Below are 22030 nucleotides of genomic sequence, written 5' to 3' on the forward strand. Positions count from 1 at the left end.
GGGGGAGGGAGGACATATTTATTAGTAGAAATTGGGTGTCTTATCTGTAAGAATTACTATAGTTAACTTTTATGTAAATTGAAGGTATTTTAAAACTCCAGGAAGGAGCACAGGATATTGTTAGTATAAAGATCTTTTATAAAACATATTGCCATCCTTTTCCAAGACATTAGGTGTAAGTTGGGGATTAATGATCATAAAGCTGAAATAGGCATTTGAAGTGTTATAACTTTATTCAATTCCTGACAGGCAGGACAAAATCTAGCCCAATGGCCCAATGTTAGCATAAAAGACTGAAATGCCTGCTCCATATGCTTCTATGTTCCATACTCTATGGCTTCAATTCACTAAGACACGTTTGGTAAAAAATCAATAAAACATTTGTTGTTTTAGACTTTTATTAATTTGTTTTTATTTGAAAATGTTTTTTTTATTAGGGGTAAAAAACGCATCTCCAAAGGGTATTGCTATGTGCTTCTATGAGCTAAAAAAGCTCACCCATTCACTAGCACAAGCTCCATGACAGCACCGCAAGCTAAATTCAAGGCTGCTTGGTCTTGCAGCATAGCATGCCTTCCTTAATTACGCATGCTGCTTACATAGCAACGTGCATTCATTTAAATGCCAGCCACTGCTGTGAAGTATTGCAATACTTCACTAGAGCGCTCGCTACTATGAATTAATAGTTGTGGCCGCTGTAGTAAAGTATCGTGGTCGCCATACTTCACAGCAGCGCCTGGTATTTAAAGCAACACATGTTGCTATGTAAGCAGCAAGCGTAACTAAGGAAGGCACGCTACATTGCAAGACCGAGCATAGCATGCAGCCCTGGATTTAGGTTGCAACGCTGGTCATGGAGCTGGCACTGCTATAGCAGCACAGGCAGGGCCGGATTTACACTTCAAGTGGTTGTAGGCACTAGGCACAGAGATTCTAGCACCTTAAAGAGACTCCGTAACAAAAATTGCATCCTGTTTTTTATCATCCTACAAGTTCCAAAAGCTATTCTAATGTGTTCTTGCTTACTGCAGCACTTTCTGCTATCACTGTCTCTGTAATAAATCAATGTATCTTTCCCCTGTCAGACTTGTCAGCCTGTGTCTGGAAGGCTGCCAAGTTCTTCAGTGTTGTGGTTCTGTGATGAATCTCCCCCCTCCAGGCCCCTCTATGCACACTGCCTGTGTGTTATTTAGATTATGGCAGATTCTCTCTTATCTTTTACAAGCTGGATAAATCGTCCTCTGAGCTGGCTGGGCTTTCACATAGTGAGGAATTACAGACAAGGGCAAAGCTGTTTGCAAGAAGAAAAGAGCAGCCTGAAACTTCAGTGCATGAGAGCAGAAGGGGGAAAGAAACACACAATGATCTCTTGAGATACAAAAGGAAGGGTGTATACAGCCTGCTTGTGTATGGATGTATTTTCTATGTGTGGACATACTGTACATCAACCTACTTCCTGTTTTGGTGGCCATTTTGTTTGTTTATAAATAAACTTTTTAAAACTGTTTTTAACCACTTTTAATGCGGCGGGGAGCGGCGAAATTGTGACAGAGGGTAATAGGAGATGTCCCCTAACGCACTGGTATGTTTACTTTTGTGCGATTTTAACAATACAGATTCTCTTTAAACACTGCCTCTCAACACAGGCTACACCCCTAACCCTGGCCCTTATTTTCTTATATTACATAAAGAGCTAAAAGTACATGAACCTAGCAGCAGTGTAATTTAAAGAGGAACCTGTACAGCAAAATCTTGGATAAGGCCCTGTCTACTTTAATAATGAAAACCATTATAATAATTATATATATATATAGCCCTAGTTACCTTAAAAAACAGACACACGCATACACAATTGGGGGTGGGGCTACACAAGATTGAGGGCTAAACACTACTAAGTCACCAGCTTACATTGGCTCAAGCCCACCCCCCACCAAGATAAAAAGAGCAGGTGGCAAATAGCATTGTGTGTGTGGTCGGAGTGCACAGCTGATCTGCACTGTGGCTGGTCCAGTGCAGGGGCAGAGGGTGCAATACCCACACCGCCAACCATGCTACTCTCCCTTTCACAGGAGGCACCGATTATGGTAAGCTTCGGATTTCCACCCCTACCTATGTGCCTGCAGCCGCCGGACTGGAGACCAGGGGGTGAGTGACATCGCCCTCTGGCTCTGCTGAGAGAGGGGACATTTGGGAAGGGAGGGGAGCTGCCTCTGCCACATAAGCTGCCAGTAGACATGCACCTGCTACAGTGCCTTATGGTAAATCTGGCCCTGAACACAGCTTCATGAATCAGCCCCATAGAGATTAGTCAATTAGAGGAGTGGAGATGAAACTTGAGGGCTGCATGGAAAAAAACACTTCAGATTTTGTAAATGTTAGCAGTGAAGTATGTTGCAAATTCTTCAGCTGATAAACATGAAGTTGGAGGAGGAGGGGGACGGAGAAGGGAGTTAAAGGTGCTGAACAAACACTCTGGATTATGGGAGTGGGAGGATATGAGGGGGAAAAATGTGACTAATTTGCAGAGCAGAGTGCATTTCTAAAAATACACACAGTACATTTACAATACAGTAAAAAAAGTTACTAACATTCCCCCTCCTCCCCCCCCCCCAAAAAAAATACCAGAATAAAACACTTGTATAAAAAAAAGTGTGAGCATTGAAATAAACGCATTCTGTAATTTTGATGATTATGGGTTACAGTTTATGAAAACCCTAAAATCAAACTCTCAGGCCATTACAATATTATGAAAATGTTCAATATTCTAGGCTCAGAGTGTCAGACTCTAATCAGCTAATTCATCCCAAACACCTGCAGAGGGTTTCATATTCCATATATTAGTTTCACCTTTTAAGTTGAATTACTGAAATAAACTGACTTTTGCACAATATTTAAATTTTTTCAATTTCACCTGTAAATAGTTATATTAGGGCTTTTTTAATATGTATATTACTGTTATTTTTTGCAAATAAGGGCTTGTAATTTTCGATATAATATAAAGAAACACAAAATGGAACAAATACAACTTTATTTACAAATAAAATTTTGTCACCATACATTGTTCTCGGGACATCATTTAAATGTTGTAATGATCAGACAAATGGGCTGATAAAACGTGTGGGTTTTATCTACAGTAACACTTTAGTTTTGAACTATAATGGCTGAAAACGGAGACGTAATTACTTTTTTCTTATTCTCTTTAAAATTCACAAGAAATATTATAATTCTCATCAAAACATACCAGCCAAAGAAAGCCTAGATTATCCAGTAAATACAATATATAGATCTTTTTGGTGTAATGAGTAGCAATAAAGTTATTAACAAATGAATGAGAGGAACGTGAAAATACTGTAGTGAAAATAATGTCATGAATAAAATTGCTTATTTTTTACCTTTGAAGACTTGTCTCCTGTTTTTGGACTCTGAGCTGATTGTATATAATTAACCTGTTTGTGATCTCTGGACATCGTTCTTCTCTCAGCAGCGGCCACTTTGTTTCCTCTGCGCTGTTACACATATCTTGAATAATGTAATGCATTCTACTATGGCCTCAATTCACTAAGCAGTTTAGACTAGTCTACAGATGGTTTTTAGTCTACTGATGGTTTGGTGTAATGTTTTAGACCTGTTTTTAGACCTGGTCTACCATTCAGTAATTACGCAATTCACAAAGGCAAACAAGAAGTAACCACGCCCACTTTCTCTGACAGAGATTAGACCAGCTGATTTCTGTAGTAAAGTAATTCTGGGAGGTATTTTAGATGTGAGGATGGAACCTTATGAAATAATTATGCAGGAGTTTAATTGTATGCAGAGGAGAGCTTATCAGAGGAGAAGGATGTCAGTCATAGCTACTCATTTGTGAATTGCATCTTTTCATCATTTCCCCTGCTTTACCCACCTAATTACCAAATGGTTTAGACCAGGTCTAAAAACAAGTCTAAAACATTTGGTAATAGTGAATTCCCCTTTGATGCAACTGACCAAACCATCAGTAGACTAAAAACCACCAGTAGACTATTCTAAACTGCTTAGTGAATTGAGGCCATATTATGTCACTACAGGGGCTCTTTACATGAGCTAGCAGCACTGATCAGTAGTTGATATTTCCCTGCACAGTTAGGGCTTATCTGTCACCCCCACGCCTGGTGACACAGCAAAATATATAGAGCTGCTTCACTTTACTACAGAGCTATTGCAAGTACTCATGAGACGCTGAGTATGTCTGGTAACTGAGCTGGAACGTCACCTACACAGGAAGGACACACATTCACTGTGATCCTGTCCTGGGTAATAATTACAGGGAACATACTAAGCCCAGACAGGGAACATACTAAGCCCAGACACAGAGCATACTAAGCCCAGAAAGGGAACATACTAAGCCCAGACACAGAGCATTCTAAGCCCAGACAGGGAACATACTAAGCCCAGACAGGGAACATACTAAGCCCAGACAGAGAGCATACTAAGCCCAGATAGGGAACACACTAAGCCCAGACAGGGAACATACTAAGCCCAGACAGGGAACATACTAAGCCCAGACACAGAACATACTAAGCCCAGACACAGAGCATACTAAGCCCAGACAGGGAACATACTAAGCCCAGACACAGAGCATACTAAGCCCAGACACAGACCATACTAAGCCCAGACAGGGAACATACTAAGCCCAGACAGGGAACATACTAAGCCGAGACAGAGAGCATACTAAGCCCAGATAGGGAACACACTAAGCCCAGACAGGGAACATACTAAGCCCAGACAGGGAACATACTAAGCCCAGACACAGAGCATACTAAGCCCAGACAGGGAACATACTAAGCCCAGACAGGGAACATACTAAGCCCAGACACAGAGCATACTAAGCCCAGACAGGGAACATACTAAGCCCAGACAGGGAACATACTAAGCCCAGACACAGAACATACTAAGCCCAGACACAGAACATACTAAGCCCAGACAGGGAACATACTAAGCCCAGACACAGAGCATACTAAGCCCAGATAGGGAACATACTAAGCCCAGACAGGGAACATACTAAGCCCAGACAGGGAACATACTAAGCCCAGACAGAGAGCATACTAAGCCCAGATAGGGAACACACTAAGCCCAGACAGGGAACATACTAAGCCCAGACAGGGAACATACTAAGCCCAGACACAGAACATACTAAGCCCAGACACAGAGCATACTAAGCCCAGACAGGGAACATACTAAGCCCAGACACAGAGCATACTAAGCCCAGACACAGAACATACTAAGCCCAGACAGGGAACATACTAAGCCCAGACAGGGAACATACTAAGCCGAGACAGAGAGCATACTAAGCCCAGATAGGGAACACACTAAGCCCAGACAGGGAACATACTAAGCCCAGACACAGAACATACTAAGCCCAGACACAGAGCATACTAAGCCCAGACAGGGAACATACTAAGCCCAGACAGGGAACATACTAAGCCCAGACACAGAACATACTAAGCCCAGACACAGAACATACTAAGCCCAGACAGGGAACATACTAAGCCCAGACACAGAGCATACTAAGCCCAGACAGGGAACATACTAAGCCCAGACAGGGAACATACTAAGCCCAGACAGGGAACATACTAAGCCCAGACAGGGAACATACTAAGCCCAGACACAGAACATACTAAGCCCAGACAGGGAACATACTAAGCCCAGACAGGGAACATACTAAGCCCAGACACAGAGCATACTAAGCCCAGACAGGGAACATACTAAGCCCAGACAGGGAACATACTAAGCCCAGACACAGAACATACTAAGCCCAGACAGGGAACATACTATGCCCAGACAGAGAAAATACTAAGCCCAGACAGGGAACATACTAAGCCAAGACACAGAACATACTAAGCCCAGACAGAGAACATACTAAGCCCAGACACAGAACATACTAAGCCCAGACAGGGAACATACTAAGCCCAGACAGAGAAAATACTAAGCCCAGACAGGGAACATACTAAGCCAAGACACAGAACATACTAAGCCAAGACACAGAACATACTAAGCCCCGACAGGGAACATACTAAGCCCAGCACAGAGCATACTAAGCCCAGACAGGGAACATACTAAGCCCAGACAGGGAACATACTAAGCCCAGACAGGGGACATACTAAGCCCAGACAGGGGACATACTTGTTATAATTTAAGTAGGCCTCAGTTATTTGGACTGAGTTAGTCAAAAAGGCTTGGGGAGCAGACCTGCCCTTTAAGGGGATTTTCTCTTAGAGAGAAAATCTTCAGTTCTGTCAGAACTAGAATATACCAAGAAGCTGTTCTATGGACAAGGCCACAGGTCTCCCTGACCTGTGCATGTACACCACTAGAACAATAAACATCAGCCATATTTACTAAACACCAAATTCTTGTATGTATGTCAAAAGCCGCATTGAATATTAATCGAGTAGGTGTGTATGATGACACCACGAGTGGGTCCACCAATAGTCTGATTTAGGGGGTGGCGAAGATGATGTCATATTTAACTCTTTTCTAGTCGGTATTAAAGCCTGAGTGAGCGATGGGAGCTCACTCTGCTTCTTACTTTCACACTAGCTCTCAATGCTGACTGGAACCTCTAAGTATTTCATTCCTTTCTGTAATCTGATATAATGTATGCCGTACATAGGTAGTCTAGATGTAACATAGAGTAGATACAAGAAGACCTCTGTACCTTCAGCAGGAAAGTACTCACGCAGCTGTAACGCAACATGGTAATCTGCTTTGCCAGGATATGATGGACTATATCTGTATATATGTTTCCTGAATAAATAATGTGAATATTGAAGAAGCCTGAGAAAGTCTATCTCCTGCTTGCTGTGTTGAGAGTCAAGTTATCTCACAGTCTGTGAGACGCAACTATAAGAAGTTGCTGGTGCCGGAAAAAGGTGATTAGAACAGTTTATAACAATACTAAGCCCAGACAGGAAACATACTAAGCCCAGACAGAGAACATACTAAGCCCAGATACAGAACATACTAAGCCCAGACAGGGAACATACTAAGCCCAGACAGGGAACATACTAAGCCCAGAAAGGGAGCATACTAAGCCCAGACAGAGAACATACTAAGCCCAGACAGGGGACATACTAAGCCCAGACACAGAACATACTAAGCCCAGACAGGAAACATACAAAGCCCAGACACAGAGCATACAAAGCCCAGACACAGAACATACTAAGCCCAGACAGAGAACATACTAAGCCCAGACAGGGAACATACTAAGCCCCGACAGGGAACATACTAAGACCAGACACAGAACATACTAAGCCCAGACACAGAACATACTAAGCCCAGACACAGAACATACTAAGCACAGACACGGAACATACTAAGCCCAGACAGGGAACATACTAAGCCCAGAAAGGGAGCATACTAAGCCCAAACAGAGAACATACTAAGCCCAGACAGGGGACATACTAAGCCCAGACACAGAACATACTAAGCCCAGACAGGGGACATACTAAGCCCAGACAGGGAACATACTAAGCCCCGACAGGGAACATACTAAGCCCAGACACAGAACATACTAAGCCCAGACACAGAACATACTAAGCCCAGACAGAGAACATACTAAGCCCAGACAGGGAACATACTAAGCCCCGACAGGGAACATACTAAGCCCAGACACAGAACATACTAAGCCCAGACACAGAACATACTAAGCACAGACACGGAACATACTAAGCCCAGACAGGGAACAACCTAAGCCCAGACAGGGAACATACTAAGCCCAGACACAGAGCGTATTAAGCCCAGACACAGAACATACTAAGCCCAGACACAGAACATACTAAGCCCAGACACAGAACATACTAAGCACAGACACGGAACATACTAAGCCCAGACACAGAACATACTAAGCCCAGACACAGAGCATACTAAGCCCAGACACAGAACATACTAAGCCCAGACACAGAACATACTAAGCCCAGACAGGGGACATACTAAGCCCAGACACAGAACATACTAAGCCCAGACAGGGGACATACTAAGGCTGATACAGGTATGTACTCCTATGGAACTTTAGACACTGCTCATCCCCAGTAAAGCCTGCCATACACTGGCAGACTTTCTCTCGACCTGCTAACAGATAGATCTGTCTCCGATTGACATCCAATCACAGAGGGATCTATCAGTGCCACAAACTGCACATCAATTTTTTTACTGATTTCAGCATGAAATTACAGCTCTACCCGGGGCCCTAAGAAGAGTATTACTGCAGCTCTACCTAGCGCCCTATGCAGAGTATTACTGCAGCTCTGACTCATCACACCAGCTGGTACTCTCCCTCCTCTGTGCTGCCGTTATCACCCAGTGCCTGGAGTGACCCAGGCAGCACGTGCACAGTCACTCACACCCCGGTATCGTGGGGTCACTATGGACACTGGGAGGTGAGTGAGAGCATTACGCTGTGGCCAGGGCCAGTTCTAGACTTTTTGCTGCCCGAGGCAAACTCGTGAGGATTTTCCCCAATGCTGCTCTCCTGCCTCCCCTCCTCACTCACTGTCAGACTCCTCACACAGCACAACAAGCTGCTTTTCCTCCAATGATGCTCTCCTGCCTCCCCCCTAATCACTCACTGTCAGACTCCTCACACAGCACAACAAGCTGCTTTTCCCCAATGCTGCTCTCCTGCCTCGCCCTCCTCACTCACTGTCAGACTCCTCACACAACACAACAAGCTGCTTTTCCCCAATGATGCTCTTCTGCCTCCTCCCTCATCACTCACTGTCAGACTCCTCACACAACACAACAAGCTGCTTTTCCTCCAATGATGCTCTTCTGCCTCCCTTCTCCTCGCTCACTGTCAGACTCCTCACACAGCACAACAAGCTGCTTTTACCCAATGCTGCTCTCCTGCCTCCCCCTCCTCACTCACTGTCAGACTCCTCACACAACACAACAAGCTGCTTTTCCCCAATGATGCTCTTCTGCCTCCCTTCTCCTCGCTCACTGTCAGACTCCTCACACAGCACAACAAGCTGCTTTTCCTCCAATGATGCTCTCCTGCCTCCCTTCTCCTCACTCACTGTCAGACTCCTCACACAGCACAACAAGCTGCTTTTCCCCAATGCTGCTCTCCTGCCTCCCCCCTCCTCACTCACTGTCAGACTCCTCACACAGCACAACAAGCTGCTTTTTCCCAATGATGCTCTCCTGCCTACCCCCTCCTCACTCACTGTCAGACTCCTCACACAGCACAACAAGCTGCTTTTCCCCAATGATGCTCTCCTGCCTACCCCCTCCTCACTCACTGTCAGACTCCTCATACAGCACAACAAGCTGCTTTTCCCCAATGATGCTCTCCTGCCCCCCCCCCCCCCCCCTCACTCACTGTCAGTCTCCTCACACAGCACCACAAGCTGCTCTCCCCAATGATGACCTCTTCACCTCGCTCTCCTCTTGCTTCGCCTCCTACTCTGACTGCATGCTGTAAGCATAAACACACTGTACAAACATGCTGTCCCTGTAATCTATGCACCCGATGCAAGTGTTTCACCTTGCTTCATGAGAGAACCGGTCCTGGCTGTAGCTATACTCTGCATACAGGCAACTATCTTCAGCAGATTCAATCACAGTGATGTATGGATAAAGATAATGCATATAAGCAAAGATAACATACTGTATATAACTACAACATTAGCTACAGAGCCTTTAGGAGTAATATCAAGGAAATCATCACAGTCCTGGTGATCATGAAAGCTGTTTACTACAAGTGACGGACAGTGAGCTTTGATGTAGTACTCCCTTAGAGTCCTGGTTATCCGGAACTCAACTAACCAGCACTCTCAACCAACCAGTACAAATCACCAGCACTACTCAAATCGGTAAAGGCCAACTTCTTAGGCTGTTTGAGGGCTCTGCTGTTCTTAAAAAATTCCTCCAAAAATGTAATACAGAGTTCATGGTATGTATAAATAGGCCAACAGTACAGAATCCAGGAGCAACAACACTGTATGCTCTGTAAAACTTGCAAACTTTAATCCAATTCCATCAAAAAGGACAAAAGCATAAGAACAACATGCAAAGTATACTTATAGGCACAAGCAGTAGTGAAGGAGGTGCGGAGGATGGTCGATGATCGTTTCGCCCTGCAATATGGGCTTTATCAAGACCATATATAAGACCGTTCAGGGTATGTATACAGAGTGGGGTATAGTACTGTGTTAGCTAGGTCTACTTTTCACATTGAGTCTCAAGCAACCAGAAAGCACACTTATCTGGCATCAGCTGATCCCCGTCATTGCCGAAAAATGGAGACTCTACTGTACTATGTTTTCAAGCTTGCCCCGGGTGATGTTTTTTTTTTTAGGGTGAATTGTATTGGACTTTGTTCACACTTGATTTAATATTTATGTCGGGTCAACTTTAAATATTTTAACATGACATTTACATGATAAGCAAAAAAAAATAGCACATGCAGTCAAGAAGAGAAGAAAACCTTTCCTTAATCAAAAGTTGTGAAATTGGGAATGACTCAAGAGGTTAGACATTTATTAAGCAATGGACAGACATGTCAACAAGTACAATTCTTTGTGTGTGTGCATCAGTGAGTGGCTTTCTCTTGGTTTAACTCAATATTTTTACACAACCTTCCCAAACTCCCAGCGCAGCATGGAGGGGCTCAGTGAAGGTGGCAGTGAAGGTGTGGAGGTGTCTGATGGGGTCACACAGGGCATAAAAGGAGATCTGCCCGGCCTCATAATCCAGATATATCCCAATTCTATTACTGGGGATCTTGTCAGGTACCAGGATTTCTTTACTGCAATGTACCAATAAATGCTGAAAAAGGTACCCCCGCAAACACCACGACTTTCTATTATATCCAATCCCTGGTTGTGTTTCACCCCTAGGAATACTGGGGTAACACATGCCAACTCTCCAGTTATTTGATCTCCCAACATCCACTTCCCAATAATGTCGCCCTGAGGAGAAACTCTGGCTGCTCAACACCTGAGGCTTCTGAAATCTCTCTGCCGTTTTTGGGCGCTTCATATGTGCTGGTGTGGATGCAGTCTTACTATCATCTGATATACGTAAATTATTACTAGCTGTGTTTGTATCCAGTAATATATCTGCTCTAGTACTTGTCCCCCCGGCCTGGAACTGTGTGTGTTGTCCGGTGTGGGTGGTCTGGGTGTGTGGCCTGTATAGTTTATCAGTAATGGGAAGATTGTCCCCTGTACTAGAATGTGGATAGGCTTGTGTGTCTGTATGTTTCTGCATAATTACCCAAGAAATGATATGAGATAGTCCTGTGTGTAATGTGTGTAAAATGCCAGCCACATCCAGATTCCATCCATCATGGAGCTGCTCATCATGTCTGTCCTCCTCCTCCGTGTCACGCAAGTCACCTGTGTCTGATTCCTGTAAGACAGTCAGCGGATCAGTCATGTTACACAGCTCCTCAATGTCACGCATCTTCCTGGACAGCTCCTCCTTCTTTATTTCAAGCTGTCTGGTGACATCAGCAAAGGATTGTGACACCCGCTCTGCCTGCCTAGTTATGTCACTTACGACTCTCTTCTCCAGGTCCTTCAGCCATCTCCAGAAGATGCTAAACAGGGCAGTGGCTCTCTCTGTTTCACTATCTACTTTTTCTTGTGCTTTTCTCCTACGTTCCTCCAGACTCTGGACTCTTTTCTCAGCCTCCTGTGTCTCTACCATCAGTTTCTGCAGATCATTTCTCAGTTTCTTCTTCTTCTCCTCAGAGGCCTCATCCAGTGACATCATTTTATGTCCTACATGTCCCCCATAGACCGAGCAGGACACACAGATACAGGCAGCATCCTCAATGCAGTAATACTTCAGGATCTTCTTGTGGACAGAACATTTCCTGGTCTCCTGGAAAGTGGTGGTAATAATGGCACATAAGACATGTTCTGGTGCCTTGCAGTGGACGCTCAGGTGATAATCACACAGAGAAGCCTCACACATCAGACAAGACATAACAGCAGGTAATGGAAACTTGTGACAATAAGTACAGCAGCCTCCAACCTCCTCCTCCTCCTGATCTGTCTGAGTAGACAGGAAACTCTCTTCTATGTTCCTCAGGGCAATGTTCCTCTGCAGTGCCGGCCGCTCCATAAACCCCTCTCTGCATTCAGGACAGGAATAACCTCCAGACGCCTCCTGTGTATCCAGCACACGATCAATACAGCCCCGGAAGAAGTTGTGGCCACATCTCAGGATTACAGGATCGGTATAATTGGTCAGACAGACGGGACACTCCAGCTCCTGGCTCAGATCAGCAGACGCCATCGCCGAAGCCGAAGAAAGTGATGAAGAGCAGGCTTCTAATTCTAAGAATCCGGTTAAACCAGTTGAACAAATACATGAAAAAAAGGGAGGCTGAGCTAGTTTTTTTTGCACATATAGACTAACCTTTAGACTCAACAACAAACAACAACAAAACAGGTCTCCCGTAGGACCTAAAACGCATAAGCTTGCCTCAGATCAGTACATAGTGGTGTGTACAGGGGAAACGTTATGTGATCATAAATCCCAGACCACACAGGTAGCTTTTCAGTTTTGATTTAAAAGTGTCCAGGGTTGGAGCTGTCTTAACAATAACAACAATAACAATAATATTTCTATAGCGCTTTTCTCCCTGGGGACTCAAAGCGCTGTGACCCTGCATTATGCAGTCTCAAAGGCTGGGGAAAAGAGGTGAGTTTTTAGCCTTTTTTTTATAGCTGTCCAGAGAGGGAGCCTCTCGTACTGATTGTGGAAGTGAGTTCCATAGAGTAGGGGCTGCATAGGAAAAGGCCCAAGCACCAAATGTTAGGTGTATCCTGGGAATAACCAGCTTCATCTTACTGGCAGAGCGGAGGGTGCGTGGAGGGGCATAAAGTTCCAATAGATCCGCTATGTATTTGGGTCCCATGTGGTGTAGAGCCTTGAATGTCAGCAGACAGATCTTAAAATTGATTCTCCATTTTACTGGCAACCAGTGAAGAGTTTGCAGTACTGGGGTGATGTGTGAGCTGCGGGGGGCATTGCAGTACTGGGGAGATGTGTGAGCTGTGGCGGGCATTGCAGTGCTGGGGAGACGTGTGAGCTGCGGGGGGCATTGCAGTGCTGGGGAGACGTGTGAGCTGCGGGGGGCATTGCAGTGCTGGGGTGATGTGTGAGCTGCGGGGGGCATTGCAGTGCTGGGGTGATGTGTGAGCTGCGGGGAGCATTGCAGTGCTGGGGAGATGTGTGAGCTGCGGGGGGCATTGCAGTGCTGGGGAGATGTGGGAGCTGCGGGGGGCATTGTAGTACTGGGGTGATGTGTGAGCTGCGGGGGGCATTGCAGTACTGGGGAGATGTGTGAGCTGCGGGGGGCATTGCAGTACTGGGGTGATGTGTGAGCTGCGGGGGGGCATTGCAGTACTGGAGAGACGTGTGAGCTGCGGGGGCATTGCAGTGCTGGGGTGATGTGTGAGCTGCAGGGGGCATTGTAGTACTGGGGAGACGTGTGAGCTGCGGGGGGCATTGCAGTGCTGGGGAGATGTGTGAGCTGCGGAGAGCATTGCAGTACTGGGGAGATGTGTGAGCTGTGGGGGGCATTGCAGTACTGGGGTGATGTGTGAGCTGCGGGGGGCATTGCAGTACTGGGGAGATGTGTGAGCTGTGGGGGGCATTGCAGTGCTGGGGAGACGTGTGAGCTGCGGGGGGCATTGCAGTGCTGGGGAGATGTGTGAGCTGCGGAGAGCATTGCAGTACTGGGGAGATGTGTGAGCTGTGGGGGGCATTGCAGTACTGGGGTGATGTGTGAGCTGCGGGGGGCATTGCAGTACTGGGGAGACGTGTGAGCTGCAGGGGGGCATTGCAGTGCTGGGGAGATGTGTGAGCTGCGGGGGGCATTGCAGTGCTGGGGAGATGTGTGAGCTGTGGGGGGCATTGCAGTGCTGGGGAGATGTGTGAGCTGCGGAGAGCATTGCAGTACTGGGGAGACGTGTGAGCTGCGGGGGGCATTGCAGTGCTGGGGAGATGTGTGAGCTGCGGGGGGCATTGCAGTGCTGGGGAGATGTGTGAGCTGTGGGGGGCATTGCAGTGCTGGGGAGATGTGTGAGCTGCGGAGAGCATTGCAGTACTGGGGAGACGTGTGAGCTGCGGGGGGCATTGCAGTGCTGGGGTGATGTGTGAGCTGCGGGGAGCATTGCAGTGCTGGGGAGATGTGTGAGCTGCGGGGGGCATTGTAGTACTGGGGTGATGTGTGAGCTGCGGGGGGCATTGCAGTACTGGGGTGATGTGTGAGCTGCGGGGGGCATTGCAGTACTGGGGTGATGTGTGAGCTGCGGGGGGCATTGCAGTACTGGGGAGATGTGTGAGCTGCGGGGGGCATTGCAGTGCTGGGGAGATGTGTGAGCTGTGGGGGGCATTGCAGTGCTGGGGAGATGTGTGAGCTGCGGAGAGCATTGCAGTGCTGGGGTGATGTGTGAGCTGCGGGGGGCATTGCAGTACTGGGGTGATGTGTGAGCTGCGGGGGGCATTGCAGTACTGGGGAGACGTGTGAGCTGCAGGGGGGCATTGCAGTGCTGGGGAGATGTGTGAGCTGCGGGGGGCATTGCAGTGCTGGGGAGATGTGTGAGCTGTGGGGGGCATTGCAGTGCTGGGGAGATGTGTGAGCTGCGGAGAGCATTGCAGTGCTGGGGTGATGTGTGAGCTGCGGGGGGCATTGCAGTGCTGGGGTGATGTGTGAGCTGCGGGGAGCATTGCAGTGCTGGGGAGATGTGTGAGCTGCGGGGGGCATTGTAGTACTGGGGTGATGTGTGAGCTGCGGGGGGCATTGCAGTACTGGGGTGATGTGTGAGCTGCGGGGAGCATTGCAGTACTGGGGTGATGTGTGAGCTGCGGGGGGCATTGCAGTACTGGGGTGATGTGTGAGCTGCGGGGGGCATTGCAGTACTGGGGTGATGTGTGAGCTGCGGGGGGCATTGCAGTGCTGGGGAGATGTGTGAGCTGCGGGGGGCATTGCAGTACTGGGGTGATGTGTAAGCTGCGGGGGGCATTGGCTAAGAGTCTGGCTTCAGCATTCTGTACTAGCTTTAAGGGGCGCAGAACCTTATCTGTAGATCCGATGAACAGTTTGGCAAAAGCCAAACAGATTAAAGGGGTTATTTTGCGAAAAAAGTAGGCAGTTAAAAAATGTGACAGATGACAGGTTTTGGGCCAGTCCATCTTTTTAAGGGGGATTCTCGGGGCTTTCTTTGTTTTCAACAGCATTTCCTGAACAACAGTTGCAAAATCTAACTGACATAATAATGTGCAAGTGATTAGGGAGGCCGGCTGGTATCTTGCTATTTTGGCATTTAAACTGCTGTTCAGGAAATGCTGTTGAAAACAAAGAAAGCCCTGAGAATCCCCCTTAAAAAGATGGACTGGCCCAAAACCTGTCATCTGTCACATTTTTTAACTGCCTACTTTTTTCGCGAAAGAACCCCTTTAAGTTTGGCAAGACATTCAACAGGGTAGGGGCAGCATGACAGAAAGCTCTGGCTCCAAAGGTTTTTAGTTGAACTCTGGGGGTGGTCAAATTATTGGATCCTTTTGATCTGAGGTTGTAGTGTGATGCAGTTGCAACAAAACCTTCAGGTATCTAGGTCTTAGGTTGTGTAGGAATTTGAATGTTAGCATGCCAATTTTGAAAAGGATTCTCCATTGCCAGTGTCTTGCCTTAGCATTCTGTATAAGCTACAGGTAGTGTAAGTCTTTATTTTGAAGGCCTGCATGGAGGGCATTGGAATAGTCCAGCCGTGATGTGATGAAGACGTGAACTAGGGTTGGGAGATCCTCTGAAGGAATGAGGTGCTTAGACAGCTGAAATTTGATTCCTGAAGTTTAATTCCCCATCAGTCAGTTAACCCAAGCTGCGCAGTGTTGGACCTAGTAAGGTCTGAGTTCCCTACTCTCAGTGGTGTTGACTGTGTTTGGAGTAGGGATGCTAATTGAGATGCAAATTCTTCTGAAATTATGCAATATTTTATGCAAATGTATGCAGTTTGAAAATGGACCAATCAATTTAAACCTTGGTTTAAATTGATTAGCACATTTTCAAGCTGCATGTACAGTATTTGCATAAATATTGCATCAACTCTGAAGAATTAGAATATCTTTGATCATTTCTAGTCTGGAGCTACTTAGTCATTGACCTCCGATGACAAGAACCTCAGTTTTGCCAGCATTTAATTAGAGTAACCTTTGGACTAGGACTAAGATCTATGGCTGTTGCCTTTCCTGAAACGTACACTTTTAACCACTTAAGCTCTCAGTCGTTTTCACTTTATGCATCCGAGCAATGTTCACCTCCCATTCATTAGCCTATAACTTTATCACTACTTATCACAATGAACTGATCTATATCTTGTTTTTTCCGCCACCAATTAGGCTTTCTTTGGTGGGTACATTTTGCTAAGAGCTACCTTACTGTAAATGCATTTTAACAGTAAGAATAAGAAAAAACTGAAAAAATTCATTATTTCTCAGTTTTTCGGCCATTATAGTTTTAAAATACATGCCTCCATAATTAAAACCCACGTATTGTATTTGCCCATTTGTCACGGTTATTTCACAGTTTAAATTATGTCCCTATCACCAGTGCAGTTTCTAGGCTAAAATGCACCCAGGGCGAGGGTGTAAAAATTGCGCCCCCCCCCCCAGTATAGGTAGCCAGCTATAGGTCCCCCCGAGTATAGGTGGCCAGGCATAGGTGAGCCAGTAAAGTTGCCCCCGTATAGGTTAGCCAGGTAGTTGCCTCCAGTATAGGTAGCCAGTATAGTTGCCCCCAGTATATGTTAGATAGGCAGGCACCCCTCCCCCCCCCGGTATAAGTTAGATAAGTAGGTGCCCCCAGTACAGGTTAGCTAGGTAGGTGCCTCCAATATAGATAGCCAGTATAGTTGCCCCCAGCATAGGTTAGATAGGTAGGTACCCCCAGTATAGGTTAGTTAGGTAGGTGCCCCCAGTATAGGTAGCCAGTATAGTTGCCACCTGTATAGGCTAGCAGGGTAGGTAGGTGCCCCCAATACAGGTTAGATAAGTGCTCCCAGTATAGGTTAGATAGGTAGCTGCCCCCAGTATAGGTTAGATTAGGTAGCTGCCCCTCAGTATAGGTTAGATAGGTAGGTGCCCCCAGTATAGGTTAGATTAGGTATGTGCCCCCAGTATAGATTAGATAGGTAGCTGCCCCCCAGCATAGGTTATACAGGTAGCTGCCCCCCAGCATAGGTTATACAGGTAGCTGCCCCCCAGCATAGGTTAGATAGGTAGCTGCCCCCCAGTACAGGTTAGATTAGGTAGGTGCCTCCCAGTATAGGATAGATAGGTAGCTGCCCCCGTGTGCAGGTTAGATTAGGTAGGTGCCCCCCAGTATAGGATAGATAGGTAGCTTGCCCAGTATAGGTTAATTAGGTAGGTGCCCCCTCAATGGCGGGGGGAGCCAGAGCCACGGGGAGGGCAGCCCGACCTCTTCCTCCCTCTCCTCTCCCGGCCGCCCTCCATGCTCCCCCCTCGGACTGCAGAAGAGTTAGCGCGCAGGGAAGCGCTGCTATACACAGTTACTCACCTCCCTGGATCCGATCGCTGCTCATGCCCTGCTGGTCTCCTCTCTGCAATGTAGCCTAATACACACGTCACGCTGCTTCCTATGTAAACAGGAAGAAGCGTGTGTATCAGGCTACATTGCAGAGAGGAGACCAGCAGGGCGTGAGCAGCGATCGGATCCAGGGAGGTGAGTAACTGTGTATAGCAGCGCTTCCCTGCGCGCTAACTCTACTGCAGTCCGAGGGGGGAGCACGGAGGGCGGCCGGGAGAGGAGAGGGAGGAAGAGGTCGGGCTGCCCTCCCCGTGGCTCCGGCTCCCTCGCTATCAAAGCGCCCCCCCCTTCCTCTGCGCCCAGGGCAGCGGCACTGGCCGCATGGCCGTAGAAACGGCCATGCCTATCACAATGTATGGCGACAATATTTTATTTGGAAATAAAAGAGCATTCTTTCTGTTTTGCATCCATCACTATTTACAAGCTTATAGAAAAAAAATAGAAATATTTCATCTTTACATAGATATTTAAAAAGTTTAGACCCTTAGGCAAATATTTATGTGTTGTTGTTTTTTTTTAACTGTAATGTTTTTGTTTTTTTTATTAAACATTTTATGTGGGTATTTTTGGGAGGGTGGGATGTAAATAAGGTTTTATTTAGGGAAATATTTGTGTATTGTAAATTGTTTTTACTTTTAGGTGTAGTTTTACTTTTTGGCCACAAGATGGCAATCTTGAGTTTGTTTACATGACGTCACTCTAAGCGTACAATGTACGCTTAGAGGGACATAGCTTCAGAAAAAGCGAAGCTTCCGAGAGAAGCTGTCGCTTTTTCTGCGGGGGAGAGGAATCAATGATCGGGCACTATAGCCCGATTCATTGATTCCTGGGCTACCGAATCCGCGGCCGGGAGTGCGCGTGCACGCGTGGGAGCGCGCATGTCCTCCTTGACGTTTTTATACATCAAGGAGGACAAAGTGGTTAAAATACAAAAGGATTGTTGCCCTCTCCGAGCACAAATGTTCATCTGGTCTTACACAGCTACGATGCAGAGGAGGACCTGTCCTGCAATGTCTGAAGCTCCACTAGCTATACCTTCCTCACTTCAGACTTTCTTTCAGACTGGGACCAGACCAAAAGGAACTTAACATAATACTAATTCTTTTACATTTGATCCTGTGGCATATGTTTTCCTTTCATTGTAATACTCATGCACAATCTTTTCTTTTACTTTGAATAAAAAGAGCACTTGATACTGATACAGTAATTCACAAAAGTGACTACACACAGCCATTAAAGGGAAGGTTCGCGCAGACTATAAAAAACAAACTGCACTTACCTGGGGCTTCTTCCAGCTCCTGGCAGTCGATCAGTGCCCTCGCTGCAGCCTCCCGGTGTCCAGTGGTGAAGAAGCCGACCTCACCAGGTCGGCTTCTGTGCGCTCCACGGCGGGGGTCACGTGGTGTAGGGACGTCATGGGGCCTGCGCAGTAGAGACCAGATGACATCACTTACACCACATGACCCCCCACCGTGGAACGCACAGAAGCCGACCTGGTGAGGTCGGCTTCTTCATCGCTGGACACCGGGAGGGAGAGGAGGGCGACGAGGGCACTGATCGACTGCCAGGAGCTGGAAGAAGCCCCAGGTAAGTGCAGTTTGTTTTTTATAGCCTACGCGGATCTACTCTTTAAAAAAAAGTGAGCACACAGTGATTAATGCCTAAACCACTTGCAAAAAAAAGTGAGTACAACCCTCAGAAAAGAATGTAAAAATTGTGCCCAAAGTGTCAATATTTTGTGTGGCCACCATTATTTCTCATCAGCACTGCCTTAACCCACTTGGGCATGGAGGTCACTAAAGCTAATGTTGAGCGGAAATTTGTGTAATTTCGCAACTATGTTATTCGCGTTTCTGTAATTACAAAATGTAGTGTAAACGCAAAATTTCACATTATTCTGCAAAATTACAAATTTCCAATAGTGGACCTAATCATAAACCCAATTGAGCCCCACAGATGCTCAATTGGGTTTAGGTCTGGAGACATGCTTGGCCAGTCTAGTATCTTGATCCACAGTTTGTTTTACAAGGCAGTGGTCATCTTGGAGGTGTATTTGGGGTCGTTATCATGTTAGAATACTGCCCTGCGACCCAGTTTCCAAAGGGAGGGGATTATGCTCTGCTTCTGTATGTCACAGTACATGCTGGCATGTATGGTTCCCTCAAGGAACGGTAGCTGCCCAGTGGCGGCAGCCCAAAGCCAAGGCACACTTGTCTTTTTACTGCTCATCTGGTTGCCACCAGTCATACTTGACACATTCTGATCCAAATAAGTTTATCTTGGTCTTATTAGACCACAGGACATGGTTCCAGTAATCCAGCGATGTCAAACTGGTCCTTTGAGGGCAGCCATTGCAGACCAATTAGTTGGTGTGCGGCGTATTGTTTTAGCACGGACAGCAAAGGACAACTTTGAATATGATGCTGAGCATGTGCACACAACTTCTTTGGTCAACCATGCAGAAGTTCTGAGTGGAACCGGTCCTGTTAAAACACTGTGTGGTCTTGGTCAGTGTCATTATGCTATAGCTCAGTTTCAGGGTGTTGGCAATCTTCTTATAGCCTAGGCCATCTGTATGTAGAGCAACAATTCTTTTTTTTAGGACCCTGAGAAAGTTCTCTGCCATGTTGAGCTTCCAGTAACCAGTATGAGAGAGTGATAACACGAACGAGTCACATGACCCCGGTCTATCGTTTGCTAAACTTGCATCATTAATGGGCCCATTAAGGATTGCAGAACCCCACCTACCTGTTCAGTGCGCTGAGAGAACGCAAAGTCCCATCCCGCATTATTCAGGCACCGGACGGAAGTTAGACGTGTTGTAGATAGCATGTCCTGAGGCGGATTAAAGAGTTAACTTTTATGTACCTGTGGCTTCTTCCAGCCCTAGTCTTTGAGGTTCCTTGGAGTCCTCCGGATCCCCTCCGTTGTTCCACTGCCACACAAACCAATGAAGGGAACCCAAAGCACTCCAAAAGACCTCAAAGATTACGGAGGGCTGGAAGAAGATCAAGGTAAGTAAAAGTCAAGTTTTGGGGGTTTACTTCAAGATGCAAACAAGCCAAAAAATACTCAAAATATGTTTGATATTTCTTTTTACATTTTTTTGGGTCCTTTTCAGTTGCAAAGTGCTGAAATATATTTATAGAGAAGATGAAAAACTATCTCCTGTGAGAAAACATGAAAAAAATAACTGTGTATGGACCATTATGCTGCACCCCTCGCACTAATACTTGTAAGAAGTATTTATCAGTGGTGGGTCAAACTTTCGCATATGCAAAATTTTGCATTGAAATTCGCAATTACGCATCATAATTGTAATGCAAACTTTCAGGGAAAATCGTAATTCAATTGGTATGTAATAGTAATATTTCATAATTTTTGTGAAATTTCACCTAATTTTGTGCCGAATTTAGCGGTTAATAGCACAGCCCCCATATATGCTATTGACACAAAATTGCTTCGTATGTTAAGGAAAGTGGCGGGTACAAGTCATAAAAATAATTTTTAAAAAGACCTTGTAGTTTTTGAGAAAATCGATTTTAAAAATGTGAAGAAAATTTTTTCTAAATTGTAATTTTTCTGAGTTTAAAAAAAAAATTATTTGTCTTTTTAAAAATGATTTTTTTCAAAAACTACAAAGTCTTTTTGGAAAATTCTTTTTGACTCATACCCACTATTATCCTTAACATTTGTAGTCATTTTGGTGGCAATAGCTTGTATGGGGCTATGCACTGCTAAAGTCATCACGAAATGATGAGAAATTTACGCAAAATTACAGATGACTATACGAAATCAATTAAATGGACATATCATAATTACGTATAGCTGAATTGCGAAAATGTGCGTAATCATAATTAGCGGATTACAATCATCACTGGTATTTATTGTCCAGCGCTGCAGAACATGTTGCTGATTTCTTAATAAAGATAATAAGAGGCGGACCTTGAAAGGTAAACACACGTTTGATTGGCTTCCCTATTAACATAAATGTGCCGACTGGCTATGATGTCCTAGCCAATCAGCACTAAGGAGGAAGTCATTAGGGCAGTAACTCCAGGGCTTGTTTATCTCAAAAATACCCCCCAAAATACAGAAGATTTAATTGGCTTGCCCCTAAAAATAGGCCCTAGATTGACATTTGAATACAGCAGGGATTAGATTGTGAGCTCCTCTGAGTCAGTGACATGACTATGTACTCTGTAAAGTGCTGCAGGAGATGTCAGTGCTATATAAATACATACTAATAATATGGTGGGACATTAGACTATGACTATGGTAGGATTAGATTGTGAGCTCCTCTGAGGACAGTCAGTGACTTTACTATGTACTCTGTAAAGTGCTGCAGGAGATGTCAGTGCTATATAAATACATAATAATAATATGGTAGGACATTAGACTATGACTATGGTAGGATTAGAGTGT

General features: G+C 45.8%; 1 protein-coding gene across 1 annotated transcript; it reads right to left on the bottom strand.

Annotated features, from left to right (window-relative positions):
• Nucleotides 1-10593: 10593 nt before the first annotated feature.
• LOC137544635 (E3 ubiquitin-protein ligase TRIM39-like) lies at nucleotides 10594-12285 on the bottom strand. Its single transcript, XM_068265729.1, has one exon. It carries the CDS (start codon nucleotides 12283-12285, stop codon nucleotides 10594-10596), a length of 1692 nt encoding a protein of 563 aa, XP_068121830.1.
• Nucleotides 12286-22030: the final 9745 nt, after the last annotated feature.

The sequence above is a fragment of the Hyperolius riggenbachi genome, chromosome 2 (assembly GCF_040937935.1).
Source record: "Hyperolius riggenbachi isolate aHypRig1 chromosome 2, aHypRig1.pri, whole genome shotgun sequence".
Taxonomy (NCBI): domain Eukaryota; kingdom Metazoa; phylum Chordata; class Amphibia; order Anura; family Hyperoliidae; genus Hyperolius; species Hyperolius riggenbachi.